At 47.6% G+C, this 17,042-nt stretch overlaps 1 protein-coding gene across 5 annotated transcripts in view; it reads left to right on the top strand.

Annotated features, from left to right (window-relative positions):
* LOC102946434 (minichromosome maintenance complex component 3 associated protein) overlaps positions 1–15,946 on the top strand; it is a 78,257-nt gene extending 62,311 nt beyond the window's left edge. For 3 of the 5 annotated variants that reach the window (XM_043525009.1, XM_037913116.2, XM_037913117.2), the window contains exons 21-29: positions 370–523; positions 1,536–1,794; positions 2,199–2,296; positions 4,444–4,834; positions 5,249–5,506; positions 6,861–6,990; positions 9,871–10,068; positions 13,093–13,243; positions 13,847–15,946. In XM_043525009.1, the coding sequence (XP_043380944.1) occupies positions 370–523; positions 1,536–1,794; positions 2,199–2,296; positions 4,444–4,834; positions 5,249–5,506; positions 6,861–6,990; positions 9,871–10,068; positions 13,093–13,243; positions 13,847–14,005 (1,798 nt within the window). In that variant the 3' untranslated portion in view covers positions 14,006–15,946. The other 2 variants (XM_043525010.1, XM_037913118.2) reach the window with 2 other exon arrangements.
* Positions 15,947–17,042: the final 1,096 nt, after the last annotated feature.

Raw genomic sequence — 17,042 nt, forward strand, 5'->3', positions numbered from 1 at the left:
GAGATTTTAGTAGCAAGCTTCCAAAAAGTTGATCGTTTGCAAATGGCAATTTTCAGAGGCTTGTAACTGAGATAAATCTGGATGGATTTTCCTGGGGACCTGTAGGACTATCTCCCTGCTAAATTTCAAAGCTACCTATTTTCCCCTAACTTCATTCGGAGAAACAGTTGAGCCATTTTGCTTGAACAAACGAACGTGAGGCAGACACCTGGCATGGAAAGTTTTAGCCCAAATAATTAAACTTTGACAAAGTTCTAAGCAACTTAAAAGTGGGGTTTATAATGGAGAGTAGTCGCTTAACTATAGACTTTGCTGCCAGCGCCACCTATCACGTCAAATGAAAAAGATGGTTTGTGTTTTTGTTCACAGGGTACTAGCGGATTGGTTGAAAGCCAAATTTATGGGAGATAAAAGATCCAAGGATATGATCTGCAACACAGAGGAGAGAGTCCAGACACTTGCGTTGTTTAACTCTCTTGGTATGCAAGGAGATCAGGCTGTTTGTGTCAACTTGTGTGTAAAGGTACGTTAGAGCCATCTGTAAGCTGTGTGCTGCTCCCTGGGCCCATCACCTCTCTGATGCTAAGAAATGCTTTGCCAAGGCTATCAGTGTGTGGTGTCATCTGCAAGCTCATCACCATTTACGAAGTCGTACCAGTCAGGGAGTCTCAATATTTCATTATTTTAACCCTATTCAAAGCTTTATTGTCCAGTTTAGCAAAATTCAGTTTTTATTTTTTTGTAATTTGTAATTTTGATGGGTAATATCAATGTTTATTTTAAGCTTTTAAAAAACTTTTCATCTATTTAAATCTTCACAGTTGTGGCAAAATATGGGGGTTCAAGCAGTGGGGGTGGACAACAACAATTATTTAATGACTGTAAACATTGAGACTTAAAACTTTGTAATCGTTAAAGTGCAAATTGTCAGCATACTATTTCAAAATGTTCACCTTAAATCAAACTCTAGTAGGTTCTCAAGCAGCGTTTTTCTTTCTTGTCTGTAAATTTTGATTATCACTGGAAATATTTTCCCATTGGTTTGTGTGCTTATCAGCAAAATCGATCTTTATAGACATTTACCGATAAAAATCTGTATTTTTTGTGAAAAATGGTTTGAAATGGAAATTTTTTAATTTTTGAGTTCCCTATTTTTTCCTTTCCTTTTCCTCTTTTTTCTTCAGTCCTTTTCAATAATTGAAAACTACTATGTGATTGGATAATGAGGGTGCCAAATTAAGGTTTCACGGGCAGCTTTAATCCTGGTGTTTCCTAGCTTTTGAGTGCTTGACTTGGCAATCTAAATAAAATTCCTGTTATGAAGTTTTTATGTGCATGTGTATGATGCGCCTGTATTCAATGTCTCACTCATTTTTCTCTCCCCCCCCACGAGCTTTTTTTTCCCCCCCTCCCATAAAGTTCCAGGAAGGAGCCTCCTGTCCGAAATGCTATTGCTAGCTTGATCTACAGCATTCAGTGTGTTCTGAGCCCCTCTTGTTTGCTGTAACTGAACTGTCTCCTTTGTGCTTGCGCAGGTGGCCCATGGAACCCTCAGTGACACGCAGCTTGACGTGGCGGAGGCAGAAAAAGATCTGCTTGGAACGAGTGGTCTTGTTCTCCTGCTGCCCCCTAGAGCGAGGAGTGACGATGTGGCTGAGGAGGATGTCTACTGGCTTGCAGCTTTGCTGCAGTTGAAACAGCTCCTTCAGGCAAAGCCTTTCCATCCAATAGTACCTCTGGTGGTTCTAGTCCCTACGCGGGGAGAAGAGGCCACAGAGAAGGAAGTAGAAGAAGGTGTGTGATTTTCTGTACCTTGAAATAACTGTTAATATTTAGGATTATGCCCAAGGCAGAGAATGAGCAATAAATGTGTTCCTCCAAATGCAGCATTTGGCTAAGAGCTATAGATGTGAGATGGAAGAATCCTCTGATCTCTAACACGAATCCAGAGAGCCTTAGGAAAGAGACTGTAAACTGAAAAGGAAAACCAAATATTAGGGGTTTTTTTCAAGGATTTCAGTTTTACTTTGCATGTAATTTGTTGCTACAGTGTGGGAAAAGAATGGGACAGTCAGAGACGTAGTAAATCTCCTCTGTCAATGGGACTAGGCTGAATAGGAGAATTTCTTTTTTTTCTGTTGTCTGTGTATGAATAATGAAAAATGCCTGCTATTTCAGCAATTGCTTTTCCTTTAAAGGTTTGATGCTGCAGGATTTGATTTCAGCTCAGCTTATTTCAGACTACATTATTGTTGAGATTCCGGATTCTGTCAGTGACTTGCAAGGCACCAACAGGGTAGGAACAGTAGTTCCAAAATTAAATATTCAAAAGCTTATCACTAAGGTCTCTACTACCTTAATTGTTCACATCTGGTGAGGAGTGTTCTCCACATTCTAAATAACTCTGCGTTTTAAGCTACAAAACTTTTGTTTTGTGGGTTGTTTTTCCCATTGCTAAAACTGAGCTTTATCATAGTCTGTGCACAGAAAACTTAGGTCCTACTGAACCAACCTTTGGCCAGAGCAGGACTTGGCTAGAGTTATGTTTCAGAAGATATTGTTCTTTAAAATATTAGTAAAATAACACAAACATTTTCAACGAAGGCTCCAGCCCTAACTTAACTCTGCCCCTGCATTTTGTCCATCCGCCAGTATTCCTGCCTTTCCTCTCCTTAGGGTCTGGAGACCCACACAATTAATTGCACAAAACTGGTGTCTGCCCTGTTTAGTATTTGAGCTTTAGCACTATGGTCTTCAGTGGCAGGATAATATAATCCACAGCTGTCTCCACCTTATATTGGCTAACGGGGGTGTGTCTGCTGTTTAACCAAACAATGTTATGGTGGATTACGGGCAAACCTTTGTATCATAGAATTGTAGGAGTGGAAAGGACTTTGAGAGGTCATCCTGTCTAGACCCTGCCCTCATGGCAGGACTAACTATAATCTGGACCATCCCTAACTGGTGTTTATCTAACGTGCTCTTTAAAACCTCCAATGATGGAGATTCCACAACCTCCCTGGGCAATTTATTCCAGTGCTTAACCACCCTGACAGTTAGGAAGTTTTTCCTAATGTCCAACCTAAACTGCCCTTGCTGCAATTTAAGCCCCTTCCTTCTTGTCCTGTCCTCAGAGGTTCAGGAGAACAATTCTTCTCCCTCCTCCTTGTAACGACCTTGTGTGTACTCGGAAAGTGTCAGTGTTCCTTAGGACTTGGGTCCTGAGCTGGAAAGGGCCCTGTGCAGGTTGTACTCAGCTGGTTGTTCTGCATACTCTGTTCACCTCCCAGTACCCTCTACATTAAATGGGAGGGGTGCTTTGGTCCTTGCCCCCACACAGAGGAAGGGGAACTAGTGTGGTGTTAGGTCCTTGTCTGGCCACTTCCATAACAGAGCCTAAAGGGGTCAGAATGTACCCAGTACATTTCCTGTTCTTCCAGTCTGCATTTTACACAGAATAATACACTCTGAGTCTAGAAGGACCGTTAGGACATCTAGTCTATCCTTCTCTGTAACACAAGCCAGAGGAAGCCACCCAGTGGTTCCTGTATGAAGCCCAGGAGCTTAGGTTAAGATAGAGTCTGTCTTTAGGAAAGACACTCCTTCTGGATTTAAAGACTCCAAGTGACAGAGAATCTGCCACAAACTTTGATCATAGAATCATAGAATATCAGGGTTGGAAGGGACCTCAGGAGATCATCTAGTCCAAGCCCCTGCTCAATCCCCAGTTTTTGCCCCAGATCCCTAAAGGGCCCCCTCAAGGATTGAACCCTGGGTTTAGCAGGCCAGTGCTCAAACCACTGAGCTATCCCTCCCCCCTAAAACAATTGCCCTCTCTGAGGCTTGAACTCAGGACCTTCAGATTATGAGACTGACGTGCTGCCAAGTGCTGATCTGTCCCAGTGGCTAAATTATCTTTTCTTTACATCTGCACCTTTATTTCCATTGTCACCTTGGCTGAGTTCAACTTTCAGCCACTGGGTCTCATAATGCTTTTGTCTTCCAGAGCCCTTTGCTATCAGAGAGCTTCTTCCTGTGTGGGGAACTGCAGACTAATCCGGTCACCAGGGCCGAGGCTCAGGGAGTGGAGCCATGGTGCCTGGAAAGCAGAATGCCAAACCCCAATCTGGAAATCATCAGTTGGGAACAGTTATCAATGGATTCTGTGCCAGCATCTGTTTTCAGCTCTGACCATGATGTGCTTGTGTGGGGTGGGAATTAAGGTTGTTTCATGGAGGTAGAGTAAATTAATGGTGCCGCAAAATTTAGCAATTGCTGCTGTGAATGTCACAGTTGTTGCTGTGGGATTTGTTTGCATTGTACCATGGACTATGAAGCCAATGGGGCTGCAGGATTGAGTCCGTAGTGTCACTAGTTAATATTGAGCAGAGCTTCTAAAGCGGCCTGGCTGACTGGTTTGTTCTGTCAATGTCTGTGCCATAGCTCTCCGAGGCAGTGCGATGGCTGCTTTCCCAGTGCCCCAGCTCCCCAGAGCTTGGCTGCCAGACCCTCCAGCAATTCATCGAGGATGGGCTTAGCCGTGAGTTCAGCGGGCGCTTCTACCATGACCAGAGGCAGAGGCGCTTGGCCGGCCTGCCCTCCCAAGAGCCCAGCGCTATCATTGAGCTGTACAACAGCGTCCTGCAGTTCCTGTCTGGGGTGGTTTCCTCAGAACAGCTCTGTGACCAGTCCTGGCCTGTCACTGAGTTCGTGGAGCCTGGCGGCAGTCAGCTGCTTCCTCACCTCCATTGGAACACACTGGATCACCTGGGCTGGCTGAGGAAGGCCGTGCTGTCCTTCCAGATCCCGCACATGGACCTTCCTCCTCAAGGGGGTATGTAGTTTGCACTGGGCAGAAAGCTGCATCTCAAGATGTTTTAGTGTCAGGGTACAAAGTCTGTCCCTTTGCCAGCAAATGTCTCTCCCCTTACATTTAAAGTGTGTTTCAGTCTTTTTGTATCAAAATCTAGCCATAAATCTCATGATTGTTCTGTAGCCTGAGTGCATGTGTCTCCTGCATTATGCACATTAGCATGATCCTGATCTTTGCTCAGAGTAGGCCCAGCCCTGGAGGGAGGAGATTGCAGCGGGTTCAGACTGAGGTGTATCAGCAGAGCTGAGTTTGGGGAAGCCTTCCCCGCAGCGCGGTGGACTGGCCATTGCTGCTCCTCCCTGACTGTAGTACCCAGTGCAAACAGTTACTCAGTGGAGATTATGCTAACCAGTTGCATATGCTGTTTTTGTCCAGCTCCCTGGCGTCCTGTCTGCTCCATGATTTTCCAGTACGTGTCCCAGATCGCCAGCTCTCCCCAGACCCTGCCGATACTCCAGTCTCAAGTGGAGAACCTGCTGAGCAGAACCTATTGCAAATGGCGGGGCAGGCTGTTTGCCAGCTCAGGAGATGATGGACCTGCTGTTGACGAAATCCCCTGGGACGAGATCTTTGTGCTGTGCATTGATCATAAACTGAGAGACTGGAAACCCCCCCGGCTGCCTGTCATACCAGGTATTCAGTGTTCTGGGGTGGGCTGGTCTGTGCTTCGTTACATACTGCTCTCTTGTTCTGTTACATTTAACACAGCATAGCTTGCGGGCCCATCCCCATGGTCTCCAGAGGCAGTGTATAGCATTAGCATGGCATGTTCTCTGGGAGGGCTGACTCCCCATCATTCCCGCTGCTCTTAGCAGTGGGATGACTGTGGGTGCATTTGCATTTGCTGCACATCCGTTGGCCAGCCATGGGACTTTCTCTTCCTGAGCCCATGGCAAGCTAGAACTCTGCCCAGCATTGCTCCTCATGCTTGCATGGAAGAATATGTTCAGAACCTCTCCAGTCTAGTGCAAATCCGATTAATTTATAAGCCAGTGTTGGCCTCATACACTTAGATCCATTCAAATTACTAGAGGCTTCATGCACCTATCTGGGGGCAGAATTTGGCCCCAACGTTGAAATTGCCAGGCATTGTTTTGCCCAGTGACATTGTTCAGCTCTTGCTCAGACATGTTGCCAGTGACCATTCATCTATCATGCGTCCCTGAATTCTGACTCCTGGGTTCAGGCATTGAGGATGTGCTCTGAGAATTAATAATATTAGCCCACCCTTAGAATTAGTAGTATCACCGTTTTGCCATATTCCAGCAAACAGAAATAAGGACAAAATGTGGATGGTTGTTCAGTAGTGTTAAGCTAAATGCAGAAAGACTGAACTCATGGGTGTACTGTGGTGCCTAGATGTAAATATCCTCCCTGAAAGATGTGCAGACTGTTGCAAATAGAGCAGGCTTGAGAGGGCTGATGATTACTTTTCAGGGTGTCTGAGAGTACTCGACCGACACATCTCAGCTGAAGGTTTAAAGCAGGTGGGTAAACTCTGTCGACTTGTTAGTTTTAGATAAACCAGTAAAACCTGCTGCTGTGAATAAGCATTACTGGTGAGAGGAATTGAGGCCCAAATCTCCTTGGGCCGAACTCCTTCCAGAGAAATTGCAGATGGATTCAATGTAAAAGATGTTTTCTGCATGAGAAACACCAGTCTTCATTTCAGTGTAAAAATATCTGTGGCTGAACTGAGCGTTCATGCCTGGCACATTGTGGGGTTGGGTGCACTGGGGTGTTAAAAGTGAAGATAAAGCAATATTTTACAGTAATCCCCAACAATCCGATCTGGAATTTCCTGGATATTGAATCAGGCCCAAAAGGCACACTACTGCAAGTTCTGTCTATTCAACAGATCTAATTCCTTGAAATCTTCAAAACGTAAGGCACAATTTCCATGAGCTATGTTTTAATGTTGTATTTCTCTTGAAGCTGAAAGCCTGTATTGATCCTGACTAGATTTTTCATGTTTGTTTGTGTGTAGAAGCAGTGAGTGAAGATGGCCAGATATATGTCTATTTCTTTGAGGAACATTTAAAAACCTTCACTCTTCCTTTTTCATGGGAGCGGGCCAGACTGCAAACGCAGAAGGAGATCCAGAAGGGGGACACAAGGCAAGATGATTTTTTAAATTTGTCATGATAAATAGCATGACTATATCTTCATAAATTGCACTGACGTCACTAGTTGAGTAGGCACTGTGCACACTGGGAAATTGCACAGCGTCTTCATGATTGCATAGGGTGGGTTTTTTATTTTCCCAATGCTCTTCATATTTCTATAATGAAAAAGGGATACTTTCTTTGGAGAGACACACTATATTACAGCCCTATCCAGAGATCACAGTGCAGACTTGTTAGGGTTTTCCAAAGCTTCTCTCATGTCTTACGATGAAATAGATGAAAGCATTTTAACTCTTACTAAACATGAAATGATTTGCTTCTGGCTGCACAAAATATGGAGGAAGAGAATGTTAATTGGGGGTCTGGTGACCTCCTATACCACGATGGTAAAAGCCTTGATCGCGTGCTAATGGTATGTCACCATTCTGTCCAGTGTCAGTGTCTGTTACATGTCTGTTACAGGCTGTGCTGGGCTTAAAGGAACCGTCCGTGCTGCCTTCTCCATCAAAATTAATTACAAGTTGTGTCTTGCAGCACCAGGGCTCTTTGGCCTATTCAGAAGAGTGAATGCCTTTAATGAAATGTTGGAAGGCAGGGTCCCATTGTGCTGTTTGTCAGCCTGGATCAAAAGCTGCTTTTTATTCACATCCCTTATTGTAACTGTATTTCCCAGCAGTTGCGCTCCAGAGGAGGCTCTGTCCCTGGCTTGCAGGATGGAGTGGGAAAGGGCCCTTTGGTAAGCAAAGAGCCAGAGGAGCTGCCTGTAGGAGCAAGTGTGTCAGGGGCACAGAGCTGGTGTCTGGGGCGGGTAGTATCCCTCTAGAGGAGCGAGCCCCTAGCAACCTACTCACCACTGTCTTGCTGTCTCCAGAAGGCATAGGATGAAGGCCAGTGGCTAGTGTTTCTCGTCAGAGCGCTGGCTGCCCTCAGGTGTGTGGTCTACACTACAAAGTTAGATCAATGTATGGCAGTTGTGCGTGTGTCTATGCTTAAATTTGTCTCCCACCAATGTAAGCACCCCATTACGCTGACAGAGTCACACCACCTCCCTGAGCGGCATAGAGGCACGGTCAATGTACTTTAGTCAACACAGGGTGAGTGCAGACGCTGTTACTTACATCAATCTTAACTGTCCTCCAGCAGCTATCCCACAATGCGCCACACTGACTGCTCTGGTCACCATTGTGAACTCCACTGACCAGGGGTCACGGAGACTGGAACCTCCCCTTCCCCGACACCATTTAAAGCCCCGCCGATTTTTGAAATTCCTTTTGCTGATTGTCTGGCTTAGCGAGCACAATGAATAGCCCTCCATTGTTGAGTTCAACTGACCAGCTGACCATGCTGGCTACATGCTCCAGACTCGCTCCTGCCTGGAGTAGTCAGGAGATATTGGCTCTCCTGCGCCTGTCAGGAGAAGAGGCTGTGCTGACCCAGCTCTGAACCAGGTGAAGAAACGTTGACATCTACAAGCAGATTGCTTTGGGGATGCAGGAGAAGGGGTATGACAGGGACCAGCAGGAGTGCCGTGAGAAAGCCAAGAAGCTGCAGCAGGCCTACCTGAAGGCCAAGGAGGTCAACATTCGATCCGGTGTGGAGCTGCAGACCTGCCACTTTTACAAAGAGCTGCACGTCATACTTGGCAGAGACCCAGCCACCGTCACCTCACAGCATCGTGGATACTTCCGAGGAGCCCAAGTCATAGGCCCCTGCAGTGAACAGCGAGGAGGAGGTGGTGGTTGGTAAGGAAGAGGAGGAGTGTACAGGACAGGCGACCAGAGGATCCAGCCGTGCAGTGAGCCAGGATCTGTTTTTGACTCCACTGAGTCCAGCCAGTCGAGCATGGGTGAGCCTGATGCAGGTGAAGTGGCTCCATGAACGCCACCAACAGCCTTGAATTGGTTTGCGCTATGTCCCACAGCCATCTGTCCTCCAAGGAACTGTCATGTTCTCCACTGGTTCGATGGTTCTTGCGGCTCTGCAAATGCTCCGGGATCGTGCGTCCTGTGCTCGCGATGCTCATGACAGTAGTGCAGAGCTGTGTGGGCTCCATGCGTCTGTCAGAGATGACAGACAGTGAGAGAGGCCACACGGGTTTGTGGCATTTTGAAAAAAGGTGTAAAAATTATGGGAAATGGATAATATTACGGAACAGAGACCGTTGCAAACTGGGAAGCAGACCCCTGCGTGGCCCCACCATGCATTGCCAAAACTTCCCCAAAGACAGTGCACTGAACGGTGGTGAGTTGCACACTGAGGTACCTACCCATGGTGCCCTGCAGTCTGCATCAACACAAGCACTCCTGACAAGTACGTGCGCCGTTGACAGATGGCGCCAAGTTTGCACCCACACTAGCGCTGTATTAACCATGGTGGCTGTATGCCGACGTAACTTGAGTCAACAGTCTCCTTCCTTAGATATTTTTAAGGTCAGGCTTGACAAAGCCCTGGCTGGGATGATTTAGTTGGGGATTGGTCCTGCTTTGAGCAGGGGGTGGGACTAGATGACCTCCTGAGGTCCCTTCCAACCCTGATATTCTATGATTCTAACATACGTTTGTAGTGTAGACATGGCCTTAGCGTCCAAGTAGCATGTGCTGCCTCAGGGGTATCTTTCCTTAAATGAAACCCACTCCTGTGTTGGGGCCCAGAAACTCCGTGCCCCACTCAATTCCCAGGTACACTTTATTTTCAGGGCCTAAGTGGCATGTAGGTGATGCAGAGGCCTCGTGCTGAACCCTCCTTACAGGGGGATTTCATCCCCAGCGAATGTGATTATTTCCTTAGTTCTGCTATTTCTGAATTCCAGGCAGCCAGGAGCATACTGGCTTTGGCTTTCCTCCCTCCCTCTAAAATACTTTCCTTTTCCAGGTCAAGGATATGCTCTCCTCAGTCATTTGCAAAACATTATCCCATTTTGCCGCCTCGAACTGAGCATGTCGTCGGGCTGGGGGATCAAGAAACGAGGATTCCCAGTGCAGCAGATCTAACACACGTGGCTTCGGCCCAGGAGCGCCTCCCAGAGCGCCTGGCTGCTAATCTGGAGCTGGAGAAGAGAGAGCACAGGAGGTAAGTGACAGGAACAGCTGCACAGACCCTTTTCCTAGCAGACTCATTGATGGCTTTGCAGGGTGCTGGGGTTCATGAACAGAGTTCTGGCTTCTCTGTTGTATGGAGCTGAGGTTTAGTGGTTTCATGGAGGAACCCAGATTATTGCTGACAATCTCTCCTTTGCATAAAGTTGCTGTGTCCTCCTTCCCTCTCCCACTCCTCTCCTCGGCTATCAGAAACAGGGCTGGTTCTAGGGGGCAGGCAAGCAGACCATGGGCACCCATTCCTTGCGGGTGCTCAGCTGTTTTTTCCCTTCAGCTGCCTGGGAGGTGGGTGCCAAAAATGTTTTCTGCCCTGGCCAGCAAAACAGCTAGGGCCGTTCCTGGGGTTCAGAAACATCATAACGTGGGCACTGTGGGGTTTGAGATCCAGCCAATGGCTGCCGCCAACAGTCAGACCATCAGTACTATAGCGAGGCTGAGTGCAACGGAAGAGCCGGAATTTCCATGAGCCCGCAGGGTACCAGGAGCGAAATCACAAAGCTTAACCCAGGATTCTTTGAAAGGTGTGATCCTACCAACCAGATCTCAGCACGAGCCCTCATGCTATTGCATGCCGTTCTGCCAGTCATCAGGCCAGGCCTTCAGCTGTTCTTCCAGCCCTCCTCTGTAGCTATGGGAACAGTTTGACATCTGAGGCTGGATCCCAAAGCAAGGCCCTCCACAAGGACGTGTCTTGTCTTAGTGGGTGAAGCACTAGCGCCGCGGTGCCAGACACAGGGAAGGGTTGTTTGACCGGTGGGAGCGCTCCATGCTGCACGTCAGTCAGTTGGAAGGGATTTCTAGGGTAAAGGCAGAGTGCTCTGTACATTGCCCCTGTCACTTCACCTTGCCATGTGCAGTTCCTTGTCTGTGAGATCAGGAGAAGGTGAATGTATGTCCCTGTTCTCTCTCACTGACCTTTTCTGTGCAGGATCCTGGAACAGGTTAGATAGTACATTGGGCTGTTTCCCTTGCTTAACTGAAGGGATCCATTTCTCTAAAAGTTCCCAGGGTTTGGCATCTTTCATTGCTTTGAGGAAGCCAATAACTTGAACTCTGATCTGATGGCTAAGTAAAACCCCAAGAATGTGGATTCCTCCAGGGGCATTGCTAATCCTGATTCTGAGCACTGCTTTTTTGTTCTTCCGGAGTGACTCTACCCAGCTAAACTGATGGTTGCCGTGTGTCATTTGCTAAGGTTTGCCAAGTGAGGTGTTACTGTATGCAGTTTAGGATCTATTGGTATCAAAGCTGGTGTATGAGCATCTGTTCTAGCATCAGATCTAGCACCCTTCCCCTCTTATCTACCTATGCTGGCGTGGACAGTCAGTGTCTCTGGGGTGTGCTGTCTACCCCTGCTCGGCTGTTGGAGTACTGATTGGATTGATGCCTTTTCTCAGGGTGAGTGGGAAGAAGGGGGGTGATTTTCAGATTAGCCGTTTTACAGGGGATTTTTTCCTTGCAGCTTTCTCTGCAGTGCGCTTTGCTTGAATTGAGCCACACTGTGAGTTCAGAACATGATGGATGGAATGATTGATTACAAGCAGAACCCACCTGTAGCGATGCGATGACTCACCGGCGTGGCACCTCCTGCTGGTTATCCTGGGAATCAGCTCGATTCCAGCCCGGAGTGCCCTCTGCCTGCCGGTGGCTCACCTGCCGCTGGCCCCCGAGTCCCTCCCGGACCCCGGTGCCTCTTACTTCGGGGTTCTGCCCCAGCAGTAACCCACAGTCTGGGTCTCCCCTCCCAGGGGAATCCCCAACCCTCTAAACTCCATCTTGCCTCAGTGGCTACTGCCAGTCATCATCTAGCCCCTGCTCACTGGGGCAGACTGCAGTCTGTAATGGCCTCTCATCACTGGCAAGGGGGGTTTGGACCAGCTGCCTCTTCCTAATCCCGGGCTGTACCTCGGCAGCCCCAGTACCTTCTTTAGGCCTTGCACAAGGCCTGCAGCCTGGGAGTTACCAGGCTGGAGCTCCCCAGCTCCCCTTGCCTTTCCCCAGCACTGCTCTGCCTCAGGTACCCTTCTCTCGCAGGCAGCTAGGTTCTTCTCTCTCCAGAGCTCGAGAGAGACTGACTCAGCTCCTGGCTCACAGCTAGGTTGACCAGACAGCAAATGTGAAAAATCGGGATGGGGGTAGGGAGTAATAGGAGCCTATTTAAGAAAAAGACCCAAAAAACGGGACTGTCCCTATAAAATCGAGACATCTGGTCACCCTACTCACAGCCCTTTTATAGGGCCAGCTGTGGCCTGATTGGGGTGTGGCCCCAGCTGTGGCTGCTTCCCCAGTCAGCCTAGCCTTTCACAGGAGCGGGGCAACTGCCCTGCTACACCACCCTCCTTGTGCTGTTAGCTCTGCTTTCATCTCTGCCTCCTGGATCATTTTAAGGGGAAGTTCTCTCCTTTTTCTCCATCAGTATTTCCATCACTGTCTGTAAACTAAGGGGTCAGCGACTTCTCTCTGAACTTCATCAACAGGACTGCATTGAATGGGGTCTCTGTAACTTAGACTGCAAACCTTCGAATGGAGACGTGCGGAGAATCCCAAATCAAACACCGTATGGATTGCTAAAAATGAACTCGCTCACTGCACTCAGGCCTGGACGAGTCTCACTGGTTAATTCGGGGAAATGGTCATTTCGTTTGGAATCCAACAAGCTATTGATTTTCCTTCTGCATAGTGCCATTTTCAGGAGCGATCTGTTCGATTTAAACCTCCCTTGAAGAAACTGCCTCGGCTCGTTGCGACTGAGCAGCTCGTCCCTGCCCTGGCAATGTAGAGAGAGAAGTGGTGCGGTTACCCCTTTCCTGAGCCATGCTGGCCTCCCAGGACTTCTGACTTGTGCACTGTCCCTGGGGTGCTCAGGCTGCCGGTCAGACCTGATTTCCCTCTGTGGTTACATCAGCCCAGAGAATGTGCATGCTTCGGGCAGAAAAGCACAAGGTGTATAAAGCCGAGCTGCCGTTTGACTTGTGCCTATGACCTTGTTTCTTTCTAGGTTTGAGGAGCAGCTACACCAGTGGTTAGCAGAAGACTCTGAGCAGCTCCCATGCTCTGTGTCTCTTCCCCTCTACCTCCCTCAGAGCCTGGTCTGTACGCCTCAGGTTATCCATCCACTGAGTGGAACGCCCACGTCCCCACATGCACAGGTAAAAAGAGAGGGTTGTATTGGCAGGAAATTAGAGCTTTACCTCTGCAGAGCACTGAGCAAACGCTAAACAGATTGATGTCCTGAACTTGCCATGGGAATAACAGATGGTTTTCATGGTAGAATTCCAAGTCTGTGAATTTCTCGAGAGAGAGAATTTCTGCCTGCCTGGGAGATGGGCTCCAGCTGTCCTGGATAAGTGGGCTGCTGTGAGCGTATTTCCCAGAAACACAGGGTTAGCCTTGTGTTTATATGTGATTTTAAACATGAGTCCTTCTGATCAGCCCATCGCATTGTTGCTGTCCCCTTTACTCTTGTGCATAGTAACCGTGAGCTGAGATGTGGCGCAAGAGAATCAGCCAGCCAACACTCCGCTCCACCGAGTTAAAGGTGGGAGATGGGTTGTGAAAGTGCTGGCTATGCCCCACCCTCCTGGGAAGGGAAGTGCTTGGCCTGCACCACTAGGAGATTGCTGGTTCAGAGGCCAGGCTGTCTCCAGAGGTAGCAGAGGGATTTAACAGGCACATTCCTCCAGGGCTAACTTTCCCTTGTTCCTGTCGGACAAGTGATTCTTTGACAGTCGTGCATCTTTCCCTCTGGACAGGCTGGAAGTCACGTGGAACATGGGCATCTGGTGAAGGAGACAGGAACCTCTCTGTCAGACAGACTGAAACGCTTAAAACGGCTGATTAGAGCTAATAAGGAAGAGGAGATCGCCTGTGAGCTTCATCTCTCTGCCCTGCAGGACATGGTGGATGTTTAACCATGTTTAACTAAGCCAGCATGTGGAGCAAGAGACCTCACGATGAAAGATTGTCCAGGATGTGGGGTCAGACAATAAATGTTCCCACAGCAGGGGCCTATGCTAGAAACTATGCCTCTCCTCCGGGGAGGAATCGTGGCAACATACACTGGACAGGGATGGATCTTGTGCACCAGTCCCTTGCCCAGCAGAGGGGGTGTCTGCTCATAGCCCCTCGTCTGCCCAGCCCTGCATTTCTTGTGAGCCCACGTCTGGGTTTTGTCTGGGGTCCCCCAGCGCCATGATTCCTTCACACCAGCTGCCCTGTGCCAGAGGTGGGGAACTGGTTGCCTCATGACAAGCAGTGCTTCAGGCTCAATCTGTACATTAATGTTCCCTTTCTATGAACTCCCCTCGCTTGCGTCCCATGACTGCCCCAGCAGAGAGGGGTAGACTGACCGCCATCCAGACACTCAGTGTCTGCTCATCTTCACAGCTGTGAGGGAAACCAAGCAGCCCGCCCCCTTCTTTGACTGCCAGCCTCCCTGCCCTGCCAGCCTCTTGGGTGGGCTCCCTCTTGGTAATAGACTAAGGCTGCTGAGTAAACTGTAGGCCACCAGGCTGGCAGAGTTAACACTTTAGCCTGGGATTGGATTTTGGTCTTTGCTGAAACGAGAACAATAAAATCCTGCCAGTGGGTGTACAGGAAGAAGAGCCATTCTGCTGGAATCATGCAGCTCAATTTGGTTTCACTAAAAGAATGTCGTAAGGTTGGTTAGTCCTAAGTCAGTGAGGATCCTGAGGTAGAAGGGAACAATGCGACTCTAATCTAAACACAGAATATAGCTAGAAGTCACAGGCTGAGCAGTTTGTCGTTTATGGAAATTGTTCTGTTCTAGTGTGCTTGTTTTTTATTCACGGTTCCGTTGCCTTTTGAGCCTCCTAGCTGCCCACGAATATCTCCTCCCTGTTTAAGAAACATTTGAAGCATTGTTCTTGTTCTCAAGAATCCATAAGATTCCTGGACTGTTGTCTCTGAATAATGCTCCATGCAAGGGGATTCTGGACTTTGTGACTTAAGTTTCGTTGTTTCTGGCAGCTATGTACTGAAAGAGCTGTTTCCCTCTTGTGTGCAATAGTGTACTGCTGAGAACCGAGCACATGCGATTTTGTTTTTCAGTAGCACAGGGGCATTGAGGAATTCTTTAGCAGCTGCTGTTTCTCAGCTTCTCATGAGGTTCTTGTTTGGAAAGTTGCATCGTTTTTATTTCAACATAAAAGTATTATCTGCAGTGAACTCATGGGAGAGTGTGCTTTATGAGAGTATTCTAATGGAAGGGTTTGTTCATGTAAGAAAGCCAGATTGTTTCAGTCTTAGATTGATCAGATATTCTGAAACAGGGTTACCGACAGGTTTAGCAACGAGCAGCTTCTCCTTCTTGCCCACCCATCAGAAAGGAGTTGCCTATTTAAACGTTTGTATTTAAAATTCTCCCTGCTCCCCAAGCATTCACCCCCCTGCTCCCAAATCCCCACATATTTCCCAGTCTCTCTTTTTAAAGTAAAGCTTTTCATTTCTCCTTAAAATGCCAGTAGTAAATTTGGGTTTATCTTTGAAGTTAAAGATCTGCTGATAAAAACTGGAATATGAGGGTTTTAAAAAAAGGAAAGGGAGGGTGTGCTCGAAGGCTGTTCTTGCTGGTAAACTCTTCCTGCAGACCATGGAGCTCCTTTGGGATTATTTTTGAAACAGACTAAAATGAAATTAACCAGTCCACATGCCTTGTGCTCTCAGCAATGGCTCGCTCGTAATGCTGTGGTTGATCTGCTCTGCATTTGCAGTTAGTGTTGTAAGACTGTAAAATGGAATCAAGAAACCTTGGCACTGTTTTTGAGATCATGCTTTCAACTACGTACCAATGTAACCTTTCTATGTATATAATAAATTTTGAGTGGCTTAAATTGTATTGTCAACATTTATCACTACACAAAAATGCTTCTTACTCTATATCTAATGCATTTACTTTGCATTGAAGACTTGCCATGTCTACACTAGAAATGCTACAGTGACACAATTGCAGTGCTGCAGCTGTGCCGTTGTCGTGTAAACACTTCCTACAGCAACAGAAAGGGTTCTTCCTTCACTGTTACGAATCCATCTCTCTGAGAGGCAGTAGCTAGATCGACGGAAAACGACCTAGCAGTATCTACACCAAGGCTTAGGTTGGCTTTACTACGTTTCACTGGGTGTGGAATTTTTCACAGCCCTGAGTAATGTTGCGAAGCTGACCTAACTTTGCAGTATAGACTAGACCTTTGAAAAAGATACCCCGGAGTTTTACGTGCGTTGACTATGCCTAATTGCTGAGAGATGATAAAGCAAATAAGTATCTTAAAATATATGCTGCAAATGTTTGTGTTGCTGTGTTGGGAAGAAAAAGAGAAAGCTGGACCAGCTCTATCAATTTTGATAATTGATATTTAAATAAAAAATATCCTAGGACTTGTCAGAAAGCCCTCCCCCCACCCCCGTCCTATGTCAGCTGGATTCCACTGACATGACAGAGCTCCTGGCTTAGCCTGAATTGTTTCCCAAATACTGTCAGTTAAGTTTCTGTCTCAACTGGTGATGTTTTCAGGGTTCCAAATCCTCCCCCGAGTTCAGGGGAGTGTGAATGGTCAGCTCCCTCTTCCAGTTCAGAAAGAGTGAGCTGGATTCTCTTCTGCTGCGTGTGCTGATGCACAGTTGCTCACTAAGCTCAAATCAGTTGTGTCTGTGTAAACCATGAACATCACTGGTAATTTGGAGACAGCGGGGTTTCATCTCCGAGCCTGATTTGTCCTCCATTACCTTGCTTACCGATGACAACAAAGGGGAAGAAGCGAGCCCAACTTGACTCCCAGAACCCAAGTCATGGCTAGCTGGCAGTTATGAAAACCTTAGTTTTGAAACAGTGTCACTTTGTATGGAATGCTCTGGGAGACAAACATGGCTCCCCATGCACTCTGCCAGATCTGCAGTTCTTGTGAGACTGAGTCCATGTATAAAGCCTTCCTG

Source organism: Chelonia mydas, chromosome 11 (genome assembly GCF_015237465.2).
Source record: "Chelonia mydas isolate rCheMyd1 chromosome 11, rCheMyd1.pri.v2, whole genome shotgun sequence".
NCBI classification, from domain to species: Eukaryota; Metazoa; Chordata; order Testudines; family Cheloniidae; genus Chelonia; species Chelonia mydas.